At 44.5% G+C, this 16,615-nt stretch overlaps 1 protein-coding gene across 1 annotated transcript in view; it reads left to right on the top strand.

Annotated features, from left to right (window-relative positions):
* GABBR2 (gamma-aminobutyric acid type B receptor subunit 2) overlaps positions 1-15,875 on the top strand; it is a 292,549-nt gene extending 276,674 nt beyond the window's left edge. Inside the window, exons 16-19 of the mRNA XM_082234271.1 lie at positions 2,760-2,942; positions 6,777-6,906; positions 11,851-11,968; positions 12,604-15,875. Of these exons, the coding sequence (XP_082090397.1) occupies positions 2,760-2,942; positions 6,777-6,906; positions 11,851-11,968; positions 12,604-12,769 (597 nt within the window). The 3' untranslated portion in view covers positions 12,770-15,875. The remainder of the gene's footprint in view (positions 1-2,759; positions 2,943-6,776; positions 6,907-11,850; positions 11,969-12,603) is intronic.
* Positions 15,876-16,615: the final 740 nt, after the last annotated feature.

Raw genomic sequence — 16,615 nt, 5'->3', positions numbered from 1 at the left:
ACTGGAACAGCAAAAGGACATGGTTGCTCACTGGATTGTGCCCATGATTCTTAAAGCGTAAGTTGAGAGCCAGCGTGATTTCAGTGGTTACAGTGTTGGACTAAGACTGGTGAGACTCGGGTGATGCTTAATAGGGTGGCTTTGCACCAGTCACTGCATCTCTCAGCATAATCTGCCTCTCTCAGGGTGGTTGTGAGAATAGAATGAGGGAAGGGGTCCACATCTGCCATCTTGAGTTCCGTGAAGGAAAGGTGAAATATCACCTTCCTAAGGATATGCAGTTATTCCATCAGGTAGTTGCCCTGTTCCCTCCATATCTTGATTAGATGGAAAGCTACTTCTGTCTAGAACTGACAGAGCAAAGCTTTGTCTAGGGCAGTATCACTTGTGGGAACTGGTTATCTATGAATAAATTACACATAAGAATCTAGATGTCAGAGAGAAGTTTCTTTTAATACTAAGTGGGTTAAACCACAGAGCCTAGGATTTGCTGATTAGAAGGTCAGCAGTTCAAATCCCCTCGATGGGGTGAGCTCCCGTTTCTCGGTCCCAGCTCCTGCCAACCTAGCAGTTCGAAAGCACGTCAAGTGCAAGTAGATAAATAGGTACAGCTCCGGTGGGAAGGTAAATGGTGTTTCCGTGCGCTGCTCTGGTTCGCCAGAAGTGGCTTAGTCATGTTGGCCACATGACCCGGAAGCTGTCTGTGGACAAACGCCGGCTCCCTCGGCCAATAAAGCGAGATGAGCGCCGCAACCTCAGAGTCGGTCAGGACTGGACCTAATGGTCAGGGGTCCCTTTTCCTTTACTTATTTGTAATACAGTAGTACCTTGGATCCCGAACGCCTTGGTACTCAGACGTTTTGGCTCCTGAATGTCGCAAACACAGAAATGAGTTTTCCAGTTTGCAAATGCTCTTTTGAACTCAATGTCCAACAGAGCTTCCACGGCTTCCAACTGGCTGCAGGAGCTTCCTGCAGCCAATCAGAGGTCGCGCTTTGGTTTCCGAACATTTTGGAAGTCGAACAGACTTCTGGAACGTATTTCGTTCGATTTCCAAGATATGACTGTAATACAATATATAAATATATTGATGTGAATATTTATAAAAGTATACATAAAGAAACAGCCAGCATTAATAGATACAAAAAATATATTTTCCCAATATCACATAGGGGTTTACTTCACCCTGCATTTTCCCATTCCAGTAAAAAAAAATGGGCGGGAAAGCAAACTCCATTTTTCAATTAAAAATATTGTTGCTTTGACTCCCTTCCCTAACCATATTTGTAGCTTTAACTATTTGGGCTTTACCCCAGATTTTAATTGATCATTCCTCTATCTTTGCCATTCCTGGATTTTTCCATGCCTGAGCTATGGCTATTCAGGATGCAGGAAGTAAATGAAGGATCATGTTCTGATCCTTTCAGGGAAAGGTTTCTAGCCTGGCCTTATCCTTTACATGCTGGCTTTTGGTGTTTGTTATTCAGTCGTAAGCCCCCACCTGTAATCTTTGGTGGTACAGCTGGGACACACCTCAGGGAGAGCGAGGTCTAAGAGACAGCAGACGCAGCATGTATAATGGGCAGAGAAAGTGCTCAGGCACAGAGCTTTAAAGCACAGACCTGTGCCTAGAAACATGGTACAAAAAGAAGTCTGGGTGAGCCCTTAGGAAGGTGGCTCCACAGCTCTGCCCCACCACATAATGTCGCTAGAGAGAGCCGTGGTGATTTCCCATTATTGTGAAAGGTCAGGTTTTCACAATTAACATTGTTGTTAGCTTACTAAATTGGATTACATTTTATCCATGCATGGGCAAATTATTTAAAGGCTGAGATGAATACTACTACTTCATATCTTCCTAATGTTGTGGCTCAGGTGCTAGACCAGCCTGAAAACAGTGATAGGCTGGATATGGGCCAATAAATTGATGCTGAATCCTAATAAGATTGAGATGTTATGTGTTCCAAGATATTGACTCCGGAAGGTGAGAATATGGGCAGGGCCATGGCCTGGAAGAAGGTGGTCTATATTTTAGGAGTACCCCTAATATACATATCAATATTGATAGACAGACCCACTCCATTCTTTAATTGTAAATTTTTAAAACTAATTTTAATATTCTCGTTTTACACTGTTGTAACCTGCCGTGAGGTTTTATAGTGAAGGGTGTGTAATAAACTTTAATCAGTAAATAATAATGAATGTACAAAGTCCATCTACTTTGGGTTGAAACACTTAACCACGTTGGCATATGAATGGAATTTTCTAATCTCTTTGGCCAAAGTTTAGTAAATTATGGTATCTCAATACTGAAGAAGGGAACTCTAAAAGGAGAAATGGAATTGGGGGGGAGTTTAAAAGTTGTTTTCAGATCCCTTCAAATATTACCTTCCAGGCCAGGGGAGGTTTGGAAGCCGCAGGGATCATTTCTGCATTTCATCAGTAATGTCAGAAACCTGTGATTCCTAGGAGAAGTCTAGTTTCCTGGAGGTTTGACACTAGTGTGGGAAGAAGCCATATCAGCAGCCCCTTACACATTATTTTGAGCTTCTAACATTAGCTAAGTAGCACGTTAAGGTGCCTTTGCTAAATTATGGGAAGTGGTTAGATAGTTGTAGCTCACATGGATGATAAAATTGGCAAGGCGCTACTGAAGACTATGCCTCAAATCCAGCATTACACATCTGAATGCACGTTCAATGAACATTTTTTGGGGCACAGGCACACAAAAATAAAATGAGATATTCTTCAACTTTCAGCTAATCACACTGAGAACAAATCCAGATGCTGCCACCCGAAACAGGGGACTCCAGTTCACTCAGAACCAGAAGAAAGATGACTCAAAAACATCCACGTCAGTCACCAGTGTCAATCAGGCTAGCACATCGAGGCTGGAAGGTCTACAGTCAGAAAACCACCAGCTGAGAATGAAAATAACAGAGGTATTGCTAAGTGTGTGTTTTCTGGGTTAGATTGTTCTGTCTTGCGGGCATTGCATGTATTCTCAACTTGCGAGGCCGTCAAGCTATCTGAAACTCAAGTGTCAAAACAGGTGAGGTACATGACTGGATCTCTCGATGTTTTGCTTTTCACTTAGAAGCAACCGTGGACCCATATTGGATCCAGTATGGGGCAGGAGTGTGGAGGGAGTTTGACCATTTCTCCCATCTAAATTGCTTCTTCCCCGATGATGCTCTCACTGTGGTGGTGAAATGCTCTGTGTTTGCAGCAAAAAAAAACCCCTTAATTTCACATATACGCTCCTGGAGGGGTCAAACTGGCAGTGGCTGACCAGGAACAACACCTTGATGTTGTAGCGGTTGTAGCTCAATGAATATGTTGACCCAGTGTGAGGTGGCTGTGAAAAATATTAATTCCATGCTACGGATCATTGGGAAAGGAATTAGAAATCAACTTGCCAGTATCATAATGGCACCATACAAATCATATGGAATGCTCTGTGCAGTTCTGATCGCCTTACCTCAAAAAGTTTATTGAAGAGTTGAGAAAGGTTCAGAAAAGGGCAAACGAAATGATCGAAGGGATGGAACAAATCTCCTATGAGGAAAGGTTTAAGCATCTGGGACTGTGTAGTTAAAGCGATAGAAGTTTATAAGAATTATGCATGGCATGGAAAGACGTGGACTAGAAGAAGTTGTGACTAGTCTCATAACACTAGGATTTGTGGACATTCAATGAAGCTGAACGAAGTTTCGGGCAGTGTGTTCTGGGTTATAGCTGGAGCACCTGCTCTCACATAGCTGCTTATTAATTGGGGCAGAAAGTTAAGCACATTTGGATCCCACTGTTCTTACATCCCTCTTGCTGAACTCAGTGTGATGTAAAATACTACTATCTAGCCAGATTACACACTAATTTAGCTTTACTCAGAGATGGTGTCCCAGGACAGAAAAAGGGAGAGGGGATCGCTATAGTATGAGTTTTACTGTCATCTCTCTGCTACGAACCTGTGGGTTTGATGTGAAAACTTCTGTTTTATCTCTTAAAAAAGATGATGCTTTCTCAGCTCACCTAGACCCTTTCATCTTAGATTAGAACATGTATTCTTTTTAAATTAGATCTGCCACCTTTTAAAGTATACTTGTTACGTAATTCTATCTCCTTTATTTATCCCTTTATGGAAGTGAGCTGTTTCAGCGGCACTGCCTCCAAGTTTCTAGGCATGAGTGCAAGCTACCTATTTGCTTCCATCCACCCAAAGGAAAGGATGCAGTCTGCCTTTTTCGTTGTTGCTGAAGGCACATTTGCAGAGTCTTTAATTTTCTAAAACAGCTGTTTTGGACATAACCGCTCCTGCACAAAACAGCTGTATTAAAAACAGGTTCAGGAGGCCGGAAAAGGAAGCAGCAGCCTTTCACGTGTGCAACTCCAAATCCTGATTTAGAGCAACACATATATATACCAGAGTTGCACAAAATAGCACTAAAAAAAAGGGTGCTCTTTTGTGCAAAGCTTGTATTTCAAAAATAAATTAAAAAGGTGTGTACATACCTGCATACAAATAGCTGTTTGCATACCTGAAACAGACCTCAGGCTTCCTGGCCTGGAGCACACAAACACATATTTTTGACTGCTGTTTTGTGAATATTTGGTAATTGAAAAACTTGTATTTCATAATTAAAAATGGAGGTTAAAAAAGGTGTGTGCGCACAGGTAAGCAAATGCCTGCTTGCCCACAGTGGACCTCAGATTTCTGGAACTTATGGTGGGCAAGGAATAACTACCGTATTTTTCGCCCTATAAGACGCACTTTTTCCCCTCCAAAAATGAAGGGGAAATCTGGGTGCGTCCTATGGGGCGAATGCAGGCTTTCGCTGAAGCCTGGAGAGCGAGAGGGGTCCGTGCGCACGGACCCCTCTCGCTCTCCAGGCTTCAGGAAGCTATCCCAAGTCTTGCAAGCCCGGCGGGATGCCCCGCGGGCTCGCAAGGCTTGCGGGCAGCAGCCTGCACCCAAAAGCTGGGGTGACCTGAACTGGAGGCTGGCGGGGGGAGAAGCAAGCCTGCTTCTCCCCCCCCCCCACCAGCCCCACAAGCTCGCTGGATAGGGGGATGGCGAAGCGCCGCCATCCCGCTATTCCCCGACCTGATCTGGAGGCTGTGGGTGGGAGAAGCAAGCCTGCTTTTCCCCTCCCCCGCCAGCCCCACAACCTCCAGATCAGGTCGGGGAATAGCGGGATGGTGGCGCTCCGCCATACCCCTATTCCCCGACCTGATCTGGAGGCTGGCGGGGGGAGAAGCAAGCCTGCTTCTCCCCCCCCCCCCGCCAGCCCCACAAGCTCGGGAAAGAAGATAGAGAACAAAGTGCAGCAAGTTTCTTATGGGACAGGAAATCCAGGCCTGACGTTTTCCTTTAGAATCAACCCAGTGAACACTTTTAAATACACAAGCTGCTGATACAGGCTGTATGCTGAAAGATTTCAAACCTCGGAGCGTTATTTCTATTTTATTTTTACTTCAGAGGGAGCATGCTCCCCTTTATGGTTGAAAATTTGTGAGGAGGTGGAATACTGCAAAACGCATCAGAGCAAAGCTGTGACACTTTAAAAGTTGAGAAATGTGCTCTGTTCCTCACACGAAGGAGCATTTGAGAGAGGTGTTCAGGAGCATCACAGGAAAAAAAGTATCTGCCTGTGCCCTAGAAAGATTTCTCAGAGCAGAATAAAAGAGAGCTCTGAGAGATTTCTTAAGAAGTCGTTTTCTTTTGAAGACTTATGACTGTTCCGAATGGAAAGGGCTTACTATGGGTGACAGATGACACAGGTTTCCCAAACAGAATCTCTGTGCGATGAGAAGCCTTTGGTTGTCTGTTGCAGCTCTCAGTTCTGACAGCTGCTACAGTCACCTATGAAGCATCCTCTCAACCTTTTCTCAACGCCATTGACCAGCCACCCACTCACCCTTGATGCTTCCCATGCCTCTAGAAGTTGGCTGCTATTGGAGCAAATGAACCGGGTGCTTGGCAGCAGCAATGCAAGAGGGATCTCAATGGGGGCACCAAAATGACAACTGCAAACAAGCGCTCAAACTGGCACTCGCCTACAATTCTTATTCTTTTAAAAGGCATGGCCTTACCAGGAGACTTGCAATCTAATAAACATGACAAATGATGAAAAGGAATTCATCAGTGTGGAGGGAGGAACATCTGCGGGCATCGTTGAGAGTTGCTGCTTTTGGCACACTCAGGCTGAGGATGCATTTAGTACCAATAGGAAATTAGCTACGCACAAACAATGAAAGCACACACTCAGTGTAGTTATATGAGTGTTTTAATACATGGGGGGGGGGTTTACATGTGTGCTGCATTTCCCCTGCATTTGGATACCATGTGCAAATGGGTCCATTTTTTCCAGTGACACATCTGTGGATACCCTATCAATCAGGGACACCATCTTCGTAAGCACTTTGGGGGAGCCCAACGCAACATGGCAACATCACGTTTGTGATGTCACATGATGTCCTGACGTTGCTCTGTGCCCAGCCTCAATAATGCCCCCCCAAATAATAATTAAGGGGCCCCACAATGCTTCAGCCCCCTGGAGCCGGCACCTATGGTATCACTGAATTACAGAGGACACTTTTGCCTGTCTAGGTGTCCAGGAATGTGTTAGAAGAAATAACTAGAACCTTTATGCATGATTGGGAGGGAACCCCACAGAGGAGAAAAATAACTTTGGTCCATAAGATTGCAAGAAAAGTTAATGAAACCTGCTTACAAAATATGTTAATGCTATTGTAACATGCTTTTCTTTTAACAGTTGGACAAAGCTTTAGAAGAAGTCACTATGCAGCTTCAAGACACCCCTGACAAGACAACATATATTAAGCAGAACCACTATCAGGAGCTCAATGACATCCTCAGTATACGGAACTTTACAGAAAATAAAGGTAGGGAACAACAACAACAACTTTATTATTTATTATTTATACCACACCGATCTGGCTGGGTTTCCCCAGCCAATCTGGGCAGCTCACAGCATATATCAGAACATACTAAAACATCAGACATTAACAACTTCCCGATACAGGGCTGCCTTCTAAAAGTCAGATAGTTGTTTATTTCCTTGACATCTGATGGGAGGACTTTCCACAGGATGGGTGCCACTACCAAGAAAGCCCTCTGCCTGGTTCCCTGTAACTTCACTTCTCACAGTGAGGGAACTTCCAGAAGGCCCTTGAAGCTGGACCTCAGTGTCCGGGCCAAACAATGGGAGTGGAGACGCTCCTTCAGGTATATTGGGCCAAGGCTGTTTAGGGCTTTAAAGGTCAGCACCAACACTTTGAATTGTGCTCGGAAATGCACTGGGAGGCAATGAAGTTCCTTTAGGACCGGTGTTATGTGGTCCCTGTGCCCACTCCCAGCCACCAGTCTAGCTGCCGCATTCTGGATTAGTTGTAGTTTCCGGGTCACCTTCAAAGGTAGCCCTACGTAGAGCGTATTGCAGTAATCCAAGCGGGAGATAACCAGAGCATGCAACACTTTGGCGAGACAGTCTGTGGGCAGGTAGGGTCAGTCAGCTAGCATTGTATGCACGAGGCATTTTGGGATGAAGTGAAGCAGATTCGACAACAAATCCTTTGTCAAAACCACATTTTCTCCTTTTTCCACGTTTCTCCTATTTCCTTTTCCCTGTCTAGGATATATTCCAGTAAATGAAATACTGGCAGTGGGTGGTTAGCATCATGAGGAGACATGAGGAGTGTTAATTGGGGGTGGGGAAGAGAATCTGGCCCTCCAGATTTCTAATGTTAACCATACGGACCTAAGTTTCTCTTAAACCACTGTCAACTCTTCTATAAACCACTACATATTTACTACCTCCATTAACAAGCATAGCTCTGTGACCTGTTGCTGCTACCTAACACAGAACCTAAGAAGGAAACACCAGGTTTTCACCAGACATTGTGCACACACTCAAAACTTACCTTCACCTTCATGAAATATGAAAGCTGAGCTTCTTAGACAGCACCCACTGTCACCATTTTGGAAGGGGGGCAGGCATTGCGCCTTTGCAGAATTGCAGACTACATAGTTTCCTGGTAACTTAGCAATGGCAGAAAGTACCATATTGGCCTGAATATAAGTCTCACTTTCTCCCCAAATTCCGACTGTGGAAAGTTAAAGCGCGGCTTAAATTTGTGACCTTACAAAAATTGGCTTTTACGATATCGCTGCTGAAACAGACATAAGGTAAAATGGAACGGGTGTGAGTGCCTGCGGAATTTTAAGGGAGTGGCTTATATTCGAGTATTGCCTTTTTTTTCCTCCCCCCCCCCCGAATTTTAAAGGTGCGGCTTACATTTGGGTGTGGCTTATATTCGGGCCCATACAGTATAGAAGAATTGGTGGTGAGAGAAACTAAGAAGTTGATAGGCTCTGGAGGCACTTTATAGACAAGAGAGAGACTGTTGTCAGTCATATCAACATTGTAGTTAATGAGGTCAAAAATGAAATTTTGGTCATCCCCTACAAAAGAAGGAAACAAACCCTTCACACCAGCATTGTTTTTTCCCAATTGATCGGAATTTTATCGATTCCGCAACCCAAACCGCCCTGTATTTTGATAAGATTCTACATTGATGTAGCTTCGTAGGGACTGTGCAGCATGTGGGAGCCATAATCAAAACTTCAGAACAGAAGAAGATTGTGTGTGGGATTCACGTTTGCTCATTCACACTAAGCCATGGTTTGGCTTAGTGTTACATGTGAACCAGGCCATAGTAATCTCCCAAACTGGCAAAGTTTTACTGGTGTATGAAAGTCGAAGATGGCAGAGTACAGTTTGGAATTGCTGATCTGCAGCCACTTTCTCTTCTCTCCTACCGATCTGAAACAGCAAAATGTGAGCCTCATCGAACAGGCCTCACATGACTCTAGTATTCCTCTGAAAAGGAGTGTCTGTATCTAGCTAAGATAGCCAGCCTCTAGAAGCCATTTTGGGGCTGTTCTGTGCATTTGCGTCTTTTCTTCCCTATATAGCAACTCCATTTCAGCATATGCTTTAGGAGTAATCTAATGCCCTGAATTATGGAATGGGGGTGAAATATTCAAGTAGCCTTTGCTGTGTAGCTTCCTTTCTTTTCAGTGGGTATTACCAAGGTCTCCTGGGCAAGTCCAGAAACAGGGGCACTCCTTCTCCCTGCCTTGTCCCCCCCCCCCCATGCTAAAGTAAATTGGGGGGGAAATATTTTTTTTTAAGTGAGCCTGGTTTACTTTGGAAATCTTTTAAAGGGTAACTGTTGACAGGAAAGAATGTTTATCTTTGCAGAGTTACTTTGTGCGTTAAAATAGACAATGCCACTGTAAATAGATCTGAGGTTTTTGGGACAAGGGAATAATGAACTTTATTTTAATGTGACACGGTTTCAGATAAAGGGGCTGTGTAGTACTGTGATGGTTCATGCAGCAGACAGAATGCTCAGGAACCTGACATGTAGGTAAATAACAAGGCATCAGAAGAACTGTCACCGTTAAAGGAGGGAGTTGAAACTCATATGTCCGTTGGCAAGGATTAAGGCCGTTTTACTTTAGAACCTGGTCGCTCCTGGGTAATTGTGCGGTTTCACAAATTGTGCCTCCAGTTGTGGGACTGCTGTCTGCAGGATGCAGTGGCCTCCAGCAATACAACCTTGTTCTAAATTAGGTAAAGGTAAAGGGATTCCTGACCATTAGGTCCAGTCGTGGCTGACTCTGGGGTTGCGGTGCTCATCTCGCTTTACTGGCCGAGGGAGCCAGCATACAGCTTCCGGGTCATGTGGCCAGCATGACTAAGCCGCTTCTGGCGAACCAGAGCAGCGCACGGAAACGCTGTTTACCTTCCTGCTGGATCGGTACCTATTTATCTTCTTGCACTTTGATGTGCTTTCGAACTGCTAGGTTGGCAGGAGCAGGAACCGAGCAACAGGAGCTCACCCCATCGCGGGGATTCGAACCGCCGACCTTCTGATCAGCAAGCCCTAGGCTCTGTGGTTTGTTCTAAATTACAAAATGCTTAATGGTGCTTTGGTGGGATTTTGTTTTTCTGTCTAGCTGGTTGAAAAATGCCTTTAATTTTTTTTATTGCTATAGGACGATCAGGGTGCATGGCGTAGAGAAGAGGTATTGGGAGTCACACAGAACAAAGCAGGAAGTGGCCCTAGTTAGCTGCCAAAGGTGTTGCTTATAGCCCTTTGGGAGCAGTGGAGTCCAAGAGTGAGATTGTGTTTGGTTTGCAGCATTTGGAACAAGCCCAGGATTTGAGACATATTTCTAAACATAGAAATGTCTAGGTCTTGAATAATTCAGCTGTGTTTTCCTAGAAGAGAGAAGGAAGAGTGCTGTTTTGACTTTGGGTCTTATGTCTTCAAGCTGTCTGCTTGCTTTAAGGTCTGGGAGATGGAGCGGTTCCTGAGGGTAGCACTGCAGCCACCATTGCCACCAAAGAGAGGAGGGAAGGCATTAAAACAAGGTGGGGGGAAGAAATAAAGTTCCAGGGAAGAATTTATCTCCTCCATTACGAGCCAGTGTGGTGTAGTGGTTAAGAGCGGTAGTCTCGTAATCTGGGAAACCGGGTTCGATTCCCCGCTCCTCCACCTGCAGCTGCTGGGTGACCTTGGGCCAGTCACACTTCTCTGAAGTCTCTCAGCCCCACTCACTTCACAGAGTGTTTGTTGTGGGGGAGGAAGGGAAAGGAGAATGTTAGCCGCTTTGAGACTCCTGAAGGGGAGTGAAAGGCGGGATATCAAATCCAAACTCTTCTTCTTCTTCTTCTTCCATTCAGCAACTGATGTGTTGGCTTCACACACCTTCCTAGCAGAAAGTCACAATAAGCTCCGTGGCTCATACTCTGCGTAATTGGCATCTGCCTGTCTTGAGAGACAATGGAGTGTGCTTCCAGGGGTGAAGTCAAACAGCTGTGTTAGCAGCACCAAAACGATCTTGCCAGCACGCATGCCTAGGCAGTATGTATGGAGGTCTTGGAATGCCCAGACAACAGGACCCCTCTCTCGGCCTCACTGATGCGGTCCAGAGGAAAGCAGAGCAATACGTTTGGCAACAGGTTGGCGGCAGGAGTTGCCGGAAGGAGGTGTACAAGATGCCACCCAACGGTCTTAGGGACTGCACTCCAGATTTGTGTAGGATTTGCTCCTTAGCTTTTTCTTCTCCCAGAGATACCTCACAAGGCAGTGGAGGGTCCTGCATAGATATGTACAGAATTGCACTGTGTGTGTTGCAGCTACCACCTTCACTGTACCTTGTAGAGAGCTCTTCTGGGCCAGGTGGAGAACTGTTGTGTATTGCTGTGTGCAAGGGATCAGATCTTCATCCAGTCACTTGTACAACAGCAATTTCGTTTTGGGTGGTGGCAGGAAAGACAGACGACCTGCTTTTTGGAACTGGGAACAAAGAAGAAGTGACAATGTCCCTCCAGAATTTCTCACCAACGGAGAGATTTGCTAGTAATTGGGGGTGCAAGTAAAAGCATGTATGTTTCAATGTGTATAAATTCTAATTGATGGCTGAGGATATTATTGGATGCTGCAAACTAACCATCTGTTGTCAGGGTCATATTTTTATATTTTGCATTATTTTAATACATCTAATTGGTCTGGGGAAACCCAGCCAGATGGGCAGGGTATAAACAATAGAATTATTTATTATTATTATTATTATTATTATTATTATTATTATTATTATTAATGGTATGTTTCTTAGCTATCACGAGAATTCAATAGATTCGGTAAATAAGTTTAGAAGCACTGTGTAGATTACAGAATCATCCCTGCAGCACTGGAAAAATAAATTTACTTTGGAAAAATGATAATATAAGACACTTTTCTCCCTTTTTCTAGATGGTGAAAAGGCTGTATTGAAAAACCACCTTGATCAAAATCCGCAAGCCCAGTGGAATACGACAGAGCCCTCCAGAACGAGCAAAGACTTTACAGAAGATATCAATTCCCCAGAACAGTAAGTAGCATGGTTCTTTCTTGTTACATGGTCACAAGAACTGAGGTTGCTTCCTCAGTCCTTAGCATTTTTTGTTAAATCTGTGCATCGCTTACTTACAAAATTATGTCTCAAAGGATCCTTTGAGATACAAGCTAACAGTTGTCGCTGTGCCCTTGGTCTTTCTGAGTAAAATGTTAATCATTCGAACACATACATATTTATGGCAAGATTTAGTAAAACAAAATCTTTTGTAATTTGAGGGCCTTGTTAACGGTGCCCCCAGCCAACTCTGGAGACCTGAAGTTCTGGTTTTCAAGCATGGTGACATTTCTGTGTTCTGTTATGTACAAAATACTGCCTCAGCATTAATGCTGGGCTTAGGTGGCTAGCAAGCAAGCATTTAGCTTTACAAATGAGCAAAGAAAGAGAAAAGTGAAGACCCAAGGCCTCACAGTGGTTTGTTAAGAAAGAAGTGGTATTAACTTGGGTGTATTGCTTTTGCTCGTTCCATGGGCTATTTTGTCAGGCCGCCCACTGGATTTATTTGTGGCTGTAAGGCATCTCACAAATGAGGGACACTTTGTCAATAGCCTGCTAGCAAAGCCCTCGCTCCATTTCCTTCCTGTTCATCTTTCTCCTTTCTGCCTTTGCAGCATACAGCGTCGACTCTCCTTACAACTGCCCATTCTCCATCATGCCTATTTGCCATCAATAGGAGGGGTCGATGCCAGCTGTGCCAGTCCGTGCGTCAGCCCCAGCGCCAGTCCAAGGCACCGGCACGTGCCGCCATCTTTCCGTGTGATGGTCTCTGGCCTGTAGGAGGACCAGAGCTCCGTGAACTTGCTTTTGGTACTCAATGGCTGGACCGAACGTCTTGTGTGAAACTCTTGCCTTCTACATACTCTCTTACTCTTAGCACAGAGGAACTAGTTTTATGAGGCCATCGTCAAGGGAAGACCAGCTCCACTGCTGTGGGAAAGCATGTGAAGTGGAGAGGGTCACCCGGAGGTTTGATCTGTAGCCTTACTTGTGGACGTTTTTATTTCTTCCTGAGGAAAGTCACCAAACCCATGTTTCTTCCCAGATTTCTACAGAGGCCAGGGTGGCTGGGAAACATAGACTCGACAAAGACAAAAGAACCCCGCTCAAGTGTCACTAAACTTTATACGGCTACTGAAAAATGTGGAGCCACGTGCAAAAAGTTGATTGCATCAACTGAGAGTTATATTAACTGAAATGGAAACACTTTTGTTTTGCAGGGATTTCATTCAGGTGCTGGAGGCACCGGCTAGTTGGGCCGACATTCATTTCTGGGACTACGTTCAGTGGGGAGGAGGAGACACTTTGAAACGGTTCTTCGGGTGTCATTGAGACTTTCACTTAGCCCACACATCTCAAGATACGCTTGGGATGGAGAATGCTTCAAGGGGAAGCAGGGCCAGGGCCAGGATCTCAGAAAAGCTACCAGGTAGGGAAAACAAGATGCTACTTGCAGCCATTCCTTCCCCCTGACGAGATGCAGGGTTCCAGAGGTGGCCATCTGCATACTGAAAACTAGGTCCAACAGCACAAGGCTGAGAATGGCTACGGAAGTCTTAATGTCACAGGATGGCTTGTCCCCCTCCCCAGAGTTTGCTTGATTTAAACCACAACATAATTACAGTACAGTTAATTTAGCAAGGCAGGGTGGGGGGTGGGATGTTTAGGCACCACTTTGCTGCTGCAGCTGAATTTTGCAGAGGCACAGATAGTATATACACAACCTTTGCTTCATATCTGCGTGTGTGACAGTGGTAGTTGAGAATAAGACAGTCTGAACCAAGTTCGCCTAATATGGGCTAGGGAATCCCCCTTGTCCTTCGAATTAGAAAACTAAAGGCAAGAAGTGACTAAGTTTTTTGTAGAAGACATTTTTTATTTTTTAAAAAATGGTCTCCCCCCAAGAAATCATGATTCAATCTACTCCTTCCCTAAAAGAGCAGCTGAATTCTTATCAGAGTGTAACAGCAGGAAGCTCAAATGAAATGTTTGAGTGATTCCATCACTAACTGATAGAGGTCTGATACAAGCATGTGCTGCCTGTCTGCTAGCGGTTCTGTGCAAGCCTGCAGTGATTAAGATTGTGCATGTGTGATCCAAAGATCTTTTCCACAATTACCTGAAACAGAGAATTTCAGTGGGATCCTTGCTGTGGGCACAGCACTCGCATTATTGAAGATACTGCATTCTCTGATGTTCTTATCGCTTATGTAGTTATAGGGCACTTTCCACATAACCCCCAAGCACGGTGGATTCTGCACTGGACCGGCATGGAAGCAAGGCCTAATCTTCCCCATTGCCTTACTGCGTATAGGACGCTCGGAGCAAGCTAAGGCGCCTGCATTTCCATGCACCGACAAGTGTGCTTTTCAGCTGCTGGTACTCAACCCACCAAACACACTGTGAAGTACCACCAGTTGAAAAGCACTGCTCTGTGAAAAGGCCTCACCCACACAATCTTTAGATTGAGTGAGCAGGGCCTATTCATGAAGAAAAGTGCTTATGTAAAGCTCTTGTTCCTTCCCATGGCAAGCTGTGAGCAGGATATGCAAATCTTGTGAATGGCGCAGAAGCAACATTCAGAGTGTGGCTGAGCGCTGGAGACAGACAAAAAAAAAAATCCCCAAGTGTTGTACGCTCCATTGTCTCTGTTCATTATTTTTTAAGGGGGGGGTAGTGCTTCGAAACTCTGCAACACCCGTGTGCCCAGCATGATGAGAGAGAGATGAAATTACTGCCACCTTCACTTTTTTTCCAACCGTGTTGGCTGTCTCCAGCCTTGGCCACTCCAACTGGATGGCAATTTGGCATGCAACATTGGTGATACTGGGCAGCTGCCATTTCTAAATCTTGTATTAATTAAGCTAGCACAATAGGGCAGTGTGGAGAGGGAAGGGTGTGTGTGCGTGTCCTTTTGTTACTGCACTGTCTTCTCTCATGCCATAGGAATGAATCTTTTTCCCATCAGTGTTCCCAGGATATAGCATTTTAGTATCTGCATGAGAGAGGAGATTATATCAACCGAGTCACTGCGGATGCCCCCGCTCCCTCCTTCCTGATTATATTACCTTTGAAACACATGACGCTTAATCCACTGGGGGCATCACAGAATCTCTCCCTGCACACGTATCGTTGAGAGGTCATGGAGGCACCTGGAAGTGATAGGACAACAGTGAGTAAGTCTACCGCACAGGGAGTAGGACACATCACTCGGTTTGAGCACTAACCACTGAAGGTGTCGTCTGGTGTGAGTGTGTGAGCGTGTATGTATGTGTGTTGCCAGTATTCTCTTAATTTATTAATAAACTTCATCAGGACTTTATTTAATACAAATAAATATTACTTTTCAAAAAAGAACAATAATACTGTATATAATGTATACACAAACATTTCTGTAGAAAATATTATTCCAACATAGCAGGAAACAAATCAAAAAAAATAATTCCAAAAAGTATTGGACTGTTGGCGGTGAGTGTGTGTCTGTAACTCTTTGTGAATACTGACCGTGTGCTGTTTCTTAGGTTTAAATCATGCAGTACATTCTTTGTCTCCAATGCAACTGTAGTTTCTCCCACAACATTTTTTTTTAAATTTCCTGCAGAAAATAAGGCCCACAAAAGTGACTATAGCTATTTAATGTTTCTGTTTTTTTTATACTGCAGCAAAAATGTACTGTAAAAATTTATGACGAGCTATGCCCCAATGGCATTTTCCAACAATGATAGTGCACAAAATGCTTTAATCTAGACTGGAACTGTCAAAAATTATTTTAAAAAAAGAGAGAATACATGGAGAATTTCTTGTATACCCCTTATACTGCATGAAAACCAATTTTTAATAAATTGTTGCAAAAATCTGTTTTATTAATAAAATAGAGAAAACCTAATTACTACTTAGTGGTTCTCTTTCTTACAGATAACCCTTGTAAAATTGCAGGTACACACTGCTAGGATGGAAAAAAGCTCACTCAGGCCCCATTTGGTGAGATAGGGAGCAATGGATCTCTTTCTGTATTGCAGGCAAAGGCCTAGCTAGAGAGAAGTGGGAGGTGCCTCCTAGTCCAGAGCCCTGGCCAAGCCTTTAGTCTAAGAAAAGACACTGTCTTCCAGTAGACTCTGTCCTAGACCACTCACGAGCAACAAGGAGAAAAGTTGTTGTGTAGTGTGCCTGCACCATCATCTATACTGCAGCACAAAGTCCTGCAGAGCATTCAGTCAAGGGAACAGACCTTTTCTTCTTCCCATAACTGCCTACATATGTGACCCTGTGGCTGTTCACTGGACTACAACTCCCATCATCCCTTGCCACTGGCCATGTTAGCTACAGGGCTGATGGAAGCTGGAGTCCAGCACTATCTGGAGAGCTACAAGTTCCCCACCCTTAGCCTAGAAGCTACCATATTTTTCGCATTATAAGATGCAACAGACCACAAGACACACATAGTTTTTGGAGGAGGAAAACAAGAAAAAAAATATTCTGAATCTCAGAAGCCAGAAAAGCAAGAGGGATTGCTGCGCAGTGAAAGCAGCAATCCCTCTTGCTGTTCTGGCTTTTGGGATAGCTGCGCAGCCTGCATTCGCTCCATAAGACGCACACACACTTCCCCTTACTTTTTAGGAGGGAAAA

The sequence above is a fragment of the Podarcis vaucheri genome, assembly GCF_965113315.1.
Source record: "Podarcis vaucheri genome assembly, chromosome: 8".
In the NCBI taxonomy this organism is placed as follows: Eukaryota; Metazoa; Chordata; class Lepidosauria; order Squamata; family Lacertidae; genus Podarcis; species Podarcis vaucheri.
The sequence above is the reverse complement of the archived record's forward strand: the minus strand, read 5'-3'. Positions and strand labels throughout refer to the sequence as shown.